Below are 14248 nucleotides of genomic sequence, written 5' to 3' on the forward strand. Positions count from 1 at the left end.
GACATCATGCTATGACTTTTAACAACAAACTACTATATTAGTTATGACTTGTGTATGACAACCAAACAATTTCCAAATGATCACGTCGAGCTGAAGTGTTTGGGAAACTGGTTAGCTATCAGGTGAGAATGTTTTTATCAGAACACTGGTACCAGGTTTTAGACCGGGAGTAGAACTGACGGGAGCATCAGATCTTGAATTAAGTTGCATTCACGCTGATCTTTTTATTGACTTATCAATACTGTTGATCAAATTATTTTGAAATGTCTAGAATCTATTGGATTTGAGGAAAAATTATGTCGTTGGTACAAGCTGTTGTGGCTGATGACGTTTAGTCTAGCTTTAAGAGTGAGAAAGGAGTAAAGTTAGAAATGGTAGTTCATCTGTAGATGATGCAATTTTATATACAACAGCACCCTCTGTTGCCTAGAAACCATTCAAAACTTACCTTTCATTGATCTAAATTACTGTTAAATTCAGATAAAACCGAACACATGCTGTTCTCTAGAAAACTTACAAGTCCCACTGAAATGAGTATTATTACTCTTAATGGGACACTAATTGAAAATGTAGCCTCTTATATATATACACATATGTAGGTATACCTACATATAGGTAGGTATATATATATGTAGGTATATAATATCTTGGTTTATGGCTCGATGTCCTTCAAGAAACATAGAAATTAAGTCCCAAGATAGTTCAATAAACCTTTTTATCCATCATGGAGATGTAATTCAGATGCTCTCCTAGCGCTACTCCATCAGTCGGCCCTTACATTCATAACTAGGGATGGTATGAGAACGTTAGGTGAATATTTATAGCATAACTTTGTCAAACAAACACTACATCCTCTCCCAACGTTCCATCAAAGGAATCCATATTTTTGTCAAAGCTTTTGATTAAAAGAGAGTAAAAGTTTACAAAGTGATATGGTTATTGCTCGCACTATGAATGTTTGTAATGTTACGTAAGCAAATGTAACAGATTTCACACATCATTGAAGACATCACTCAATCTTTTTTTGAAAAGAAAAAAAATGTCTTCCGTCTTCTGTGGTTTGGATAGGGATGGGTGATATGATCCAAACTCTATATCACAGTATTGATGGGGGGGGGGGGGGGGTTTACAGCGACAATAACTAGCGTCTATAGACAAAAGCACACAACTTTGTATCAACACAGCAGCTGTTTGATATTGAGCAGAATGATGCGTTTATTTCAGACACTTACAGTACAGCCATCTTTGATACAGGCAGACATGAGCCTTTTTTGTGAGGAGTTGAACTGCAGTAAATCATGTGATGGGTTCAGGAAGTAAATGTCTCTAACATGGTCTGTCATCTTGGTCCTGGACAGATGAACAAAAAGATTTAGCTAATGAATCTGATTAAACTGATCTCCAGCAGCTTTATGGAAAATAAGAAACCTTGACTTGAATAGTTAACATCAATGATTTGTTCCTCACTATTATACAATGTTGACACAAAGCAAGAACGTATCGTTTAGACATAATCCAGAACACATGTCAACTGCAACAAATCATTCTAAAATTAGTTTTTTATGACGGTGTTTCCTTTCAAGAAGCTCTTCATGTTCACACTTAGAGTCACGGTGTGTGAGGCTCTGCAGAGTGTCTGTTTGAAGCGATCGGTGGTAGTAGCTGAACAGAAGGGGAGGACTAGGCCTCAGAGGTCCTCCTCCGGATCTCCTCTATAAGAGCTGCTCTGGAGACATCGACCTGTGGAGAGAAGACAAGGACAGTGAGGTTAGTCCTGAAACGAAGTTCTGACCATGTAAACAGCAGTGTGTGTAGGCACAAAGGGTGTGAGCCATGTGCACCTCACAGCAACGTATCCTCACTCCCCTCTTCATAAACCCTTGGAGAACTAGATCAAGGCTGGCTGGTTGGTGGTACTGAAATCCTCCATCATGCTACCTTACTATTTTTATTTAGCTTAGAGTTTCTAACTATATTGTGAAAGCTGGTTAGCACGAGAGCCAGGCAGCTGGTTAGCATGAGAGCCAGGCAGCTGCTATACTTATCCGACTGCAGCACCACAGTGAGAAAGACACTATAACTAACCAGCTATCTCTATAAATACCTTTATGATCAAACCGACATGCTCTATTTCACACGTCTACGGTTCCGATATTGATCTAGTCTGAAAAAGACAATGACAGTTATGGAATGTTTAAGTTACATCTCCTCTCAACGTTCCTTCTCTATCTAAAACAGTTCACTCAGAGCAGCTGTCAATCACAACGTCACACCCCCTTCTTACAGAATCAAATAACTAATAACTAATTAAAACCTAGAAAAATTAACACTTGAACTCACACGTGATAAGAACTACCTAAAATGAGAGAAACCATCTTTTGGAAAAACATATTTGATGTGTTCTTTCTTGGTTTGGTCCATGTCCCATACGCTAACATAGAGGGGGCGGGGTTACGACCTATACTGGCGATCGAGATGTTTTTACTTAATTTTGGGAAGCTGTCATATCGTCCATCTTAATGTAAATAAAATCAATTCAAATGACTTTTCTGTGTGTGTGTGTTCTGTAGGACTCGTACCTCCTCCCTGGAGGCCACAACGCGGAGCTTCACCACTCCATCCTTCAGCTCCTGTTCTCCCAGTATGGCCACCAGTGGGATCCCAGACTCCTCGCAGTGCTGCAGCTGACTCAGCAGTTTGGGGTTCTTCTTGTACATCACCTCTGCCTGGATATATGCCGACACACAGGAGTCAGTTGACACTACTTTTCAGAATTAAAAGTCTCAATAGTCAGTTCTAAATGACAGCATTGTATCTTAGAACAAAGTGGGGCTCACAGATCAAAACCAAATTTATTGTGGAATTTATGTGAAAAAAAGACATTGCTGTCAAAAAAGATCTTTCCAAGTTACTCTCTCTCCCAAATCACATACCTCCGTCAAGCAGTCCCTTGCAAAAATCCCTACACTGAAAGAAATGTCCACTCTACCAGTACTGCCTGAACCACAAGATATGACACAAAAAAACTCCATGGTGAAATTACAAACACCTCCATGTGAGGGACTGCCTTTGACTTGAAACTTGAGATTGAGACCATAAACTCATGTTTACAATGTTTACTGAGGTAATAAATCAAGAGAGAAGTAGAGTCATTTTCTCATAGACTTCTATACAACCAGAGGAGTCGCCCCCTGGTGGACACTAGAGAGAATGCAGCTTTAAGACACTTCCTCATCGGCTTCACTCGGCAGAACCGGAGGTTGTCCCTGGACAGAAAGTGCTGTCTGACATCGAGCTGAAGAGATGACAATATAACTGAGATCAAATCTTTAAAATACGTCCACAGTAGTACATTACTTTGCTCCCGTACTGGTACGCCTGTCTGGTCTACTGGAGGTCAAACTGTAGCTCAACTGCTTTCAGCTGAACCTACTAACTGAAGCCACAAGCTGCTGTATTTACAAGTTATAACCAGCCATGAGGAAAACACCACATTCAGACTGATGATAGTGGACCACGAACAGAGGTAACTAATGCATGTCATTCGGACTGACCTAAAAGTTATTGTAGTAGTTAATAAATACTGATATTATCATATTATAGATGTAGTTAATTCAAACTAATTCACTTTGAGAAGAACACATACAAATATGAAACACTATCATGTGAGGTTAATGGGTTAATCTGATATCTGTGGTGGAAGTGATGGTCAGGCCACATGACCTCTTCACAAAAATGTGATCCCAGACTAATTTAAAGTCGGCTGTATCAGCTAACATGTTCGCCAAGAGACCAAAGTAATAAAGGAAATAAAACTATACAGAACAAACAACACACTCTCCTTCTCTCACACACACACACCTTAATGCCAGCATTCCAGAGCTCAGTGACAAGTTGGAGTCTTTCCTCCAGCAGGTTCTTCTGAGCTGACGCCACCATGACCTGAACCTCTGTGGTGCGGACCTTCTCTGCTGAGGCCTGAACAACACAACACTGTTAGAGTCTGGACATCTACACAAACTTGATACCAGTCCTTGATACTTCGACCTGAAACAGGTCAGATTTTTTGAAGAAAGAATAACTGTCAGAAAAATTAGGTTTTCTTGTAAAGCTGCATTTCCACCAAGAAGTTCCTGGTATTTTTAGTTTGGGGTTCGTTTTCAAGGAACTAAGAGGGTTCCTTCAGCCCATTCTTGTACATTGAGAAAGTACTCTCTCCTGACCAGGTCCTTTTCAGGGGACAAAATGTCCCCGGAACTTCATTTAGTCCCTGTGATGTTCCTCAAAGAGGCTATAATCATTTCTATGTAACAGATCACAGCGGACGCATTTACCTCAGCCTTCTGCTCCATGATGGAGAAGATCCTCTCGATGCCGATGCTGACGCCCACACACGGCACTTTCCTACCCTTGGGGTCAAACATGCCCACTAGGCCGTCGTATCGACCACCGCCGGCCACGCTGCCCACACTCACACTCTCTTCTGCAGGCGCCCCATTTTGGGCTTCAGTGGACACCAGGGCCACACCCGCCTGAGTCAGCACCGCCTCATAAATGATTCCTGTGTAGTAGTCCAGACCCCGAGCCAGACTGAGGTCAAACACCACCTGAGACGATGAAGAGGAGAGAGCAAAGATAGAAAAGATACCAGATCAGAACAGACAGATACCAGTTACATTGTAAAGAGAGAAGAAAGTAGAAGGTATGATGACAAAGAAATGACTTCAGTGCATAAAAACACAACCATTATTATGGAAGAAATTGTATGGGATGCATGAATGACAGCATGTCTCACCTTGTCTGTGACCTGGAAGAGCTGCAGGTAGGTGAAGAGCAGCTTGATGTCGGACAGGCCAGCACAGGCCTGCTTACTGCGAGACATCTTCTGGTCCTGGAGGAGGCGCTCTGCTAAGTCCATTCCACCTGCAACACACACAGTTGCCTATTTACACATCTAGCAGAGATCTGTTTGTGTACACCTGGGGAATGGAAGTCCAATACTCCTTCAATGCTCCTTCTTGGTCTCCACCAACCCACAGCTGGTGTTGGTGGGTTTATCATGAGATCACCTGCCTGCTGCTGCTGGGATCCAGGCTGATGAGTGAGGAGGTTGTGAGCCTCACAACAATGATAAAGAGCAAAAAGAAACAACAAAGCTCTGTAATTGTCTGTGTGTAAGTCAAAGTTGGTTACAATGTACAACATATATAACGTCCTGGGTTCAATTCAAGCCGTGGGACCTTTGTTGCCCCCCCCCCCCATTCCTTATTTCTACACTGTCCTCTGTCAAAAAGGCAAAAACAAAAAAGATTGAACGGAAGAATGCCTCACTAGTGACCAACATGCCACTGATGTCTCACATCTTGTGTGCATTTGGGTAAAGTCTCACCTTGTAAACTGACGTACCCCCCAATCTGGTCGGCTGCCTCCTCTGACAGGCCCTTCTCATTCACCATCTCCTTCCTCACATCCTCCCAGGTCATCTGGGTTTGGACAAGGAGATGGGTCAAAGCCAGATATTGAGGATTGATGGGGAGAAGATGAAAGAACGAAGGATTCATCACACTAACCACAGTCCGTCTGTTTAGTCTCAAAGTGTTGTCTCCATGTCAATAGATCGACTACATGGAGTTTCAGCTTTTCATCATTGAGTCTGGAACTGAAAAGCTCAGCATGTTCACATACCTTGTCCAGTTTATCCACTGTTGAACAGATGGTGCGGAACTTGTCATCTGGAACACCACACACAGCAAACATTCCATCAAGAATACGTCTGTCGTTGACCTGGACACCGAGGATGTGATAATTAATAATAACAACAACAACAACTTTAATTATACAGCTCCTATTCCAAAGGGTTGGAGTCCGAACAGCAAACACCCTGTCCCCCTCTGTCTTCAGCCTGGACCAGGTAGTGGCCTTATCAGAGGCTACAGGTTGATCCGTAAGGAATGAGAAGCTCAGCCATACAGAACAGAATGTTAAATTCACTTCGCTAAAATAGGGGCGATATGAGATCTGGTTTAACATCTGGTGGCTGTGTTTAGGACACACTGAAGTGAAGTAATCTTCACTTCAGTGTGTCCAAGTCCAGAGGTTCAAGCTAAGATGACACAGAGATGACACCTGCTGACCAGTCTACAAGTTTCATCTGTAAATGTTAGTGAATGGACGTGACCAACCTTGATCCGGAAGTCTCCGAGGTCCAGCCCACTAAGGATTTCATAGACAATCTTCAGACACTCTGCATCTGGAATCATAGCGTCATACTGCCCTGCTATGTCAAAGTCCTGAAACACACACAAACATTCATTAGTTCATTGTCTAAGTGGAGTAAGTCAGGTCGGACCAGATATTCGCTGCGTGGTCCCGGTCAGGAGTCAACACATGTATCGGAGGACGACTCACACACTGGTAGAACTCTCGGTAGCGTCCGCGGGTCATGGCTGGGTTGTCGCGGCGGTAGACCTTAGCGATGTGGTACCGCTTGATGTTGGTGATCTTGTTCATGGCCAGGTAGCGGGCAAAGGGCACCTGAAGAGGGCGGGTCAAGGACAACACACGGCTCTTTGCTTTGATGGAGGGAATCCAAATACAGGAGTTTATGTGGCAGTGTTACTCATCAACAAAAACTTTAAAGCAGTACTCGTTGACAACTTTTTCTTTTCACGATGAAAAGACTAAAATGACTGTAATGAAAGTAACCTTTGAAAATAAAGAGACCGAATGACGAAATGTAATTCCATATTTCTTCACTGAATAAAAACTTACCTTAATGTGACGACAGACAAATGATCAAATGGATAATTACTGTTTTCAAACTAAGTCTTATTCAGAAAACCGGCATGTGTCTGCAGAATTACACACACTGTACCAGAGTTTCCTCCAGCAGCCAAATATATCTCGTTCTAAAGTGGATGTAGCCGTTTGACCCGTTCATAATGACTTAACTCATCTTTGATCCACTGAGTACTGTGGATGTGTAGTTAACATAAAGTCACCAACCATTGAGGTCCAGACCAGTGTTGGGGGGGCACCCTCCGCCCCCCCCTTGAAGGTCGAGTTAATTTTGTTTCATTTTATTTTCTGTATAGCGCCAGATCACAACAGAAGTCATTTAAGGTTCCCTTTCCTATAGAACAGGTATATACCTTGTTCTTTTATTAAACAAACTAAATAGCCTTATGTTATTTATCTTATTGACACGACGGCATGTCATTTCTGTCTGTAATCTGGGAACCCACCGGCTATCCACGAGGATTTAGATTTTCATTGGTTCAAAATGAACTTGTAAAGTGACTACTCGCGAAAGAATCCAGATGTACATGTTGTCTCTCACACCAACTCCAGTCTCACATCTGAAGTCTGGACGGTAAACAGCGAGCATCTCACAGAGAAGACAGTCTTCTGAAGCCCAGCAATTTAGATTCTTACCAGTCGTCAGACCGATATCCAGTGCTACCTTTAACTGATATGTGTTTGCCAGACTTTACAAGCTTCACTCGGAAATAGGAGTCTTTTTACTGACATTTGAGATTTGTCGTTTGTGTTGAGGCAACATAGAAGGTGCAGTGTGTGATATCCGGCCAGCATCTTAGTTTAAAACATTTAAACATGAACTACCACCAACAGGGTGTGAAGAGGTTACAGTGTTTATGTCAAAGACGTCTGTGTGTTAAAGAGAAATCGACTGACATGAGCATGTCATATCTGTTGAGTCCAGTTATCTAGTGTAGACTGAACAGTGGGTCTCCTCCATGTTCCTGGTGCTCCTTGCTGTGTGTCTTTGAAGGATACGGTGAGGTCATATCTGAGGGACAGCAGCTCTCCTCCTTGGTCCTTCAGGTCGTAGATGAGCTTGGACTCTTCTCCATACTTCCCCGTCAACGTTTCCTGGCCACCACAGGGACATCACAAGATACCGTGTTTGAATGCAAGACGTTCATGTTCACATGCACCGAGCGGCAAACCTGTTCAATTGTGTTGTGAAAATGTACCTTCAGTTCAAAAACAGGTGTGTCGATTGTTTCTGCTCCGTGGCGTTTGAAGCAGCCGATGATGGTGCTGAAGACTCTCTCTCTGATGGCCATCTGCTTTGGGTTGTAGTCCCTCGTTCCCTGACACAGAAACACATTTGTTGGGTTTCAATCTGACCGGCAAGTACATTTTCAGCTGCTTCAAATAAATGTTTATTTGGTGAGAATCCATCAGCAGGGTTGTAGTAAATCCACTGGCTGAGAGAACATTACAAACGACTTATAACAATGTTTTCTTCTGTAGCTTGGTGTCAGTTACTGTTTTGTGGCATTTTTCAAGTCAAAGGGTAACTTCAGTACTTTTCAACCTGAATTCTAGTTTCTCATGTTTTTGTGTCTAATTGACTAAGAGGGAAAACAATGCTAACAGCAGCTACTAACAGGCTACAATGTAATCATACCAATAACAGGCTCAGATTGTGATTAAAATAAAGAACTGTGTTTGGAAATATTCTGGTGTACCAAGTTATGGTCATAAAAGATCAACAGTGATACACAACAATGAGATATTTTAACAACGCAACACTTTAGCTTGAACCAAACTAAGAGCTTTTCACTCGGTATTGAAGTTTGGATTTTTTTGAAGTGGTGTCATGTGAAGTACTTATGCATAGTCAAAAAAAAAGAAATATCACTTTCAGTGTGCACTTTATTTACAATATTTTGCCATGCGACAGCCCTTTCTGACTGAACTGAAGCGGTTATCTACGCTCTCTTCAAAGCCACCGTACTCCTTTGACAAAAAGCAGTAAGAATGTGTTCAAACTGTGTGGATGGAATTTACACCAGGCTGAGATCTGATCACGATGCGAGCCACACTGAAACTTGTGCATGTATACCTTCATTGCCATGCGTTTCTCCTTGTCCAAATAGATATCCAAGATTCAAAAGGTGTCCAGATACAGTTCATATTTTAACACCAGGTATGAATTTGGTCTCATTAACACATACTCCTTTTGGTTTTCTATTGCAACAGTGCTCGACTCAGTAAATGCACGTGTGTGTTTGAAACCAGCAGAACTGTGGTCCTACCTTTGCCGTCTTGAGGACAAACTGATGTTTGCCATCGTCTCCTCCTATCTGAGCCTTCAGCTCCAGCAGTTTGGCTACCTCTTCATCAATCTGCAACACACACACCAGAAGATAAGAACTTTGTGAACACTTACATAAATGCCATACTGCGTTGGTCAACATTGGCAAGAAACTTGTAAAAGTACAGGCTACATAATATTACAGGAACAAACACACACAGCACCAGAGGCCTACCTGAGCCACAGTGATCCCAGGGAAAGAATGCAGAGATCGGACCCGTGGTGCCGCCCGAAAGCCCATCAGACCAGAGCCAGCACGAACACAGAACATGCCCAGCATGGTCAGCGCACAGCACGGACAAAAAATATAAAAAACAAGTCCAGGAATTGGACAGATGAAAGTTCAGGAGTGCATCATGGGTACAGCAATGTCCAGTGGTATTGTACAGGGCCAGCCACAGCAGCCAATGACAAGAGTCAGTAGAAGTAGAACCAGTTGAGCAACGATGTCCGGAGGGTTGGATTCACCAGGAAGCGAGGTAGATGATGGTGATGAAGGGTGAGGCAGGCCGAGGTCATGGAGGGTCCGGCAGGAAGAACAGGAGAAAAGTGGTAAGCAACCCTAGCACTAGGGGGGGGCAGGGTATGACCCATCATCATCATCATCACAGCGTGGAGGACAGAACATGAGATCACATGAGACCAAGTCAATCAAAGAAGCCACACACACACACTTCAAACTCCTTACATTTAAACCTGGGCTAATTGAAGATTTTTTCCTAATACAATTTGAAAAATGTCAAGTACCAAATGTGTTCATCGAATGCTGATTGACCACAATGGTAGTCCCATTTACTGAATTTGTGTGAGTTTTCAACTGAGGGAAGGTTCTTACGGCTAAGTGCTGTTTGACTTTATAGAACATTTAACATTTGAAAAGTGTCTTCATCTGTCTTTTGTTAAATGAAAAAACTAAGTTTTGTTGGAGAAGATTTTAGGCATCTAATGCTTCTTGTATTGTCATATACACAAGTGTAGTGTGGAATGAGCTGCCTCACTTTCAGAGTACTGGTATTGTGCATCACTGTCACACTGCCTGCTTACTAGACACTTGAATAGAACAGAGACATGGTTTATGTCATTAGTAACGCCTGTGCTCTGCCTACTATGATATGTATTAAATCTTAATGTTTACTGTGAAAAACACCTATTATGCTTTCCACTCTAACTTACAACAATCAGCGCTCCAGAGGTTGTGTGTGTCACTGGTGATTATGTGGTGTTGGTAAAAGACAGCTCTCAATGACTCCCTGACATAACAGCAAAGAATTCAGACAAACAAGACAATCAAAGGAGGGCAGAAAGCTTACAGAGAAAAAACACCTGAAAGGATCGAGCCTGCTATTCAGCTGAGACATTCACTGAGAAACCACTCTAGCTTTCAATCTTTAAGGTTTTAAACTTTCATTCAGAAGCATTTATGTCACACAAGACCTCAGAATTCCTCCACCTGCTGCAACATCCTCTATGGTGCACAGAGGACGATGTTAAATACCAGTGGAAGGACCAGTAGTTTCAAACAGCGGAGACAAGAAGCAGCACATAGAGCTGGTCTTCAGTAAGAATCTGTGAGCTGGCAGATAATAAAGACACTTCACATTACTGGTATAGTGGCAACTGATGACACCCGGTTACCTAATAGCTAACTAATGTTACCTATTCTAACGTTAAATTGTCACAAGCTGTCACACAACGCCTGCCTGCGTTAATAAGGAGAGCTATTGCATCAACTAACCTATGCGCAGACATGTTTTATTTGCACACACTAAAGTTCATGTCTGAACGAATCGCGACAGGGTTATCTTAAAACGTCCAACTTGTTTGGGTTTTGAGTCGGTGTTAACACTAGCTAGCTAGCTAACCTTAAGTCGACACAACTAAGGAGGGCGGTTAGCGAACGGGGCTAGTTAGCTAGCCCTTCCATTTGAGGCGACTAGCAAGCTAGCAGTTAGCCGGTCTGGCTGAATGAAATCACCGTCAGGAACAAAGTGACGAGCAGTCCCTTCTAACGTCACCTGAAATGTACATTTTTAAAGCAGCGTGTGTTAGCAGGCTAGATAAATATCTAGCTAGAGCTCCCAGTGCGTAGAGCTAGCAAGCTGCTATGTCGTTTTTATACTTCGGTTAGTATCCAAGTATCGCTCAAATTAAGAGCTATTTAGAGTTGACTCACTTATCACTGAAAATATTTCATTATACGAGTTTCATCAATATATGTAACCATTAGTGCACATTAACGAAGTGACTCATAATGAATCAATTGTGGACAGCATTCTAAAGGCCGCCATAATTAAACAAACAGTTTGATCTGGGGGTTTCCTGCTAGCTATGCAGAATGAGTTACGGTATTCTACGTTTATCGGGGCTGAAGCAACGCTGTTCTCAACCTAACGTGAAATGCCAATTGGACACGCTGGTCACCGCATGTTAAGATGTCGCCTTAAAGATCAGCGCTTACTCTCAGTACTGACCTGATCTTTGCTCGCCTTCTCTGACTTTAACTTCCGAACGACTTCCCCTTGGATTTTAATCGCTTCTTGTATCTGTGCCTTGTGCTCCATGGCTTTTCATGAACGTGTTTGCACCGCTACTCACACCGGCGACGTTAGCTGTCAATAGGCTCGTTCGAGTTGAACTGCGCCTCGCCTGGAAAGCAGACGAGAGCAGGCGGACGTAGAAAGGGGCGTTGACAAATAACTGCGTTCAAGTCGGACCGTTTTCAGCCGCCTGCTTCTTCTTCTTCTTTCTTTTGCTTTTTTTGGCGGTTGGCAAACAGCTTTCGGGTGCATTACCGCCTCCCACTGATCTGGAGTGTGGACTAAGGACTCTAACACGACAACCAAACGAAAATAAATACATATACATATATACACACACATACATACATAATAATACATTTCTTTCTCAAATTCTATTCATTAGTGTTGTTGACTCTAAATATTCCAGAAAAAGTTTCCAACATTTGTCACTAAAGCTTTCCTCTCCAATCTCTCTTAGACCTTTTTTCAAAACGTCTCTCTCTGACTCGTACCTCTGACTGGACAATAAAACATGGTCCACGGTTTCTTCTTATCCACAAAATGTACACTTTCCATTATTATGCTTTCTAATAACATCGAGGGAACTGTTCAGACCAGTATGGCCATTCCTTATTCTTGTCATAATCGTCTCCTCTTTTCTAGTTCGTCCACTAGATCCTGCACTCCCAACCAATGGTTTATTTTTAAACAGATATCTTCCTTTACTCCCTTTATTACATTCGTTCTGACATATCTTTTTAATTTGTCCCTTAATCACCACTTTAGCTTCTGACTTACTTATATTTACATTAACGTTATTTTTCCCACTCTTCAAAGCCCTTTTTGCTGCTTTATCTGCCTTCTCATTGCCATCGACTCCAACATGGACCCACACTAAATGAACCGCTATCCGCATTTGATGGATTCTTAAAAATGATTGTAGTATTTCAAACAGTAAATCCTCTCTGCTTCTGGAGTGGCACAATGTCAAACTCGTTAGCACTGCACATGAGTCTGATGCAATCACCACTCTCTCTGGCCTGACGTCCTCTACCCACTGTAAGGCAATAACTATATGGCCATCATCTCACATGTAAACACAGATAAATCATCACTCAGGCTCTTCCCACACTCATAATGGAATTCTGGGATCACTGCTGCTGCTGCTATTCTACCAGTTTTAGGGTCTTTAGATCCATAAATCTATATTTAATTGTGGTAACTGATGTATGACTGATGTAAGCAGGCGGCTGAAAACGGTCCGACTTGAACGCAGTTCTTTGTCAACGCCCCTTTCTACGTCCGCCTGCTCTCGTCTGCTTTCCAGGCGAGACGCAGTTCAACTCGAACGAGCCTAATGGGACTGAAGTGGCGTAAAGCGGATACGGAAACACGTAAAGCTTGCGATTCATTTTTTTCTAAGTAAAATACTTCCTGGCGACGGTAAACAGCAGCAACTCCCAAGTCTCTTAATTGTCATTTCCCCGATCCTCGCGTGAACCAGAAGTTGTTCTGCACCGCCATATTGACGACCGTCCCAAAGCTCTTATTTAGTTCGGACTAGCGAGGCTCGAGGAGAGAGGAGGGATCTCCGAGGAGCCATGATCGAGGACGCACGAGAACAGCCTTCCAGGAAATGTTTTAACGGCCGACACGCCCCCTCATTGTTCATCAGTTATGTGATTGGACGCAGCCAATCGGACTGATCTGATTTTTTTCAACATGTAAACAGTGAAGACGGATCGCAGATTAAACTCAAGATTTATATTTGATTAGTTTTCTGATTCACCATCTGGTTTAAATGTATGTTCATTGTAGACTGAACAACAAAAGGACCACAAACAATTTTCTTCATTTATTGGAAAGATTTGTCTTTTCATGATCTGATATTTCCCTCAATAACTTTTATTATGGATACAACTAAAGTCAGAGAGAGCTGGGGAGACAAAACACTTTTTACATTATTTATCATCATTTCCATTCAGTCACGTGAGGCTGATCATTCCTGAGTGTCAGGTTTGATGAGTTTTATCATTTCAATTTAACCTGAAACATCGAGCCTAATAAATTAATTCCAGTAGTCAAGAGAAACCATAATCATAGTTTGGGTTAATTAATAATGATGTCACAATCTGAATTTCAAAACGTACAGACGCAAATAATTCATAAATAACACATTCCGCCAATAGAAATCGATCTTGTGCTTATAAACAGAACACAGGGCACAGTTTGTTAACAGGTTACAGAGATACAACACCTCTAATCTGGCAGTGAAGATAATTGTATGTCTTTATCAGTTATTAGTATTATTAGATAATAATATTAAGTACAGTGATCATGTGTACAGACACAAACTTCTCAAAAGTCTCTCCAGCTGCTAAAGCCGACTGACAGCTGATCCAGCTGTGATCAGCGGCCACCGTCATCAGAAACAGACGTTGCTTCACGTGACACAACTAAGGAAAGGACGTCTCATGTCTCTTAAAACATATTTCCTTGTTTCCTCTCTCCTCACATGGTTTCCTCCATGTATCCCTGGTGGGAGGGACTAAGACGCAAGGAAAGGACCCAAGTGAGGGAAACGGGGATGCAATGAAGAGAC

General features: G+C 42.3%; 1 protein-coding gene across 3 annotated transcripts; it reads right to left on the minus strand.

Moving 5' to 3' along the window:
* Window positions 1–1188: 1188 nt before the first annotated feature.
* On the minus strand, window positions 1189–11805 carry hars (histidyl-tRNA synthetase). Of its 3 annotated transcripts, XM_031873255.1 has the most exons (14): window positions 11599–11687; window positions 9303–9695; window positions 9069–9158; window positions 7998–8117; window positions 7798–7893; window positions 6409–6534; window positions 6183–6290; window positions 5686–5784; window positions 5390–5483; window positions 4796–4923; window positions 4335–4607; window positions 3862–3978; window positions 2580–2726; window positions 1189–1740 (listed from the first exon to the last, which is right to left on the minus strand). In XM_031873255.1, exons 2-14 carry the CDS (start codon window positions 9405–9407, stop codon window positions 1681–1683), a joined length of 1563 nt encoding a protein of 520 aa, XP_031729115.1. In that variant the 5' UTR covers window positions 9408–9695; window positions 11599–11687; the 3' UTR covers window positions 1189–1680. The 3 variants fall into 3 exon arrangements, with proteins under 3 accessions (XP_031729115.1, XP_031729116.1, XP_031729114.1); XM_031873256.1 differs by lacking the exon at window positions 9303–9695 and having other exon boundaries at window positions 11599–11805; XM_031873254.1 differs by lacking the exon at window positions 11599–11687 and having other exon boundaries at window positions 9303–11592.
* Window positions 11806–14248: the final 2443 nt, after the last annotated feature.

Source organism: Anarrhichthys ocellatus, unplaced genomic scaffold (assembly GCF_004355925.1).
Source record: "Anarrhichthys ocellatus isolate YVR2014 unplaced genomic scaffold, GSC_Weel_1.0 scaffold70, whole genome shotgun sequence".
NCBI classification, from domain to species: Eukaryota; Metazoa; Chordata; class Actinopteri; order Perciformes; family Anarhichadidae; genus Anarrhichthys; species Anarrhichthys ocellatus.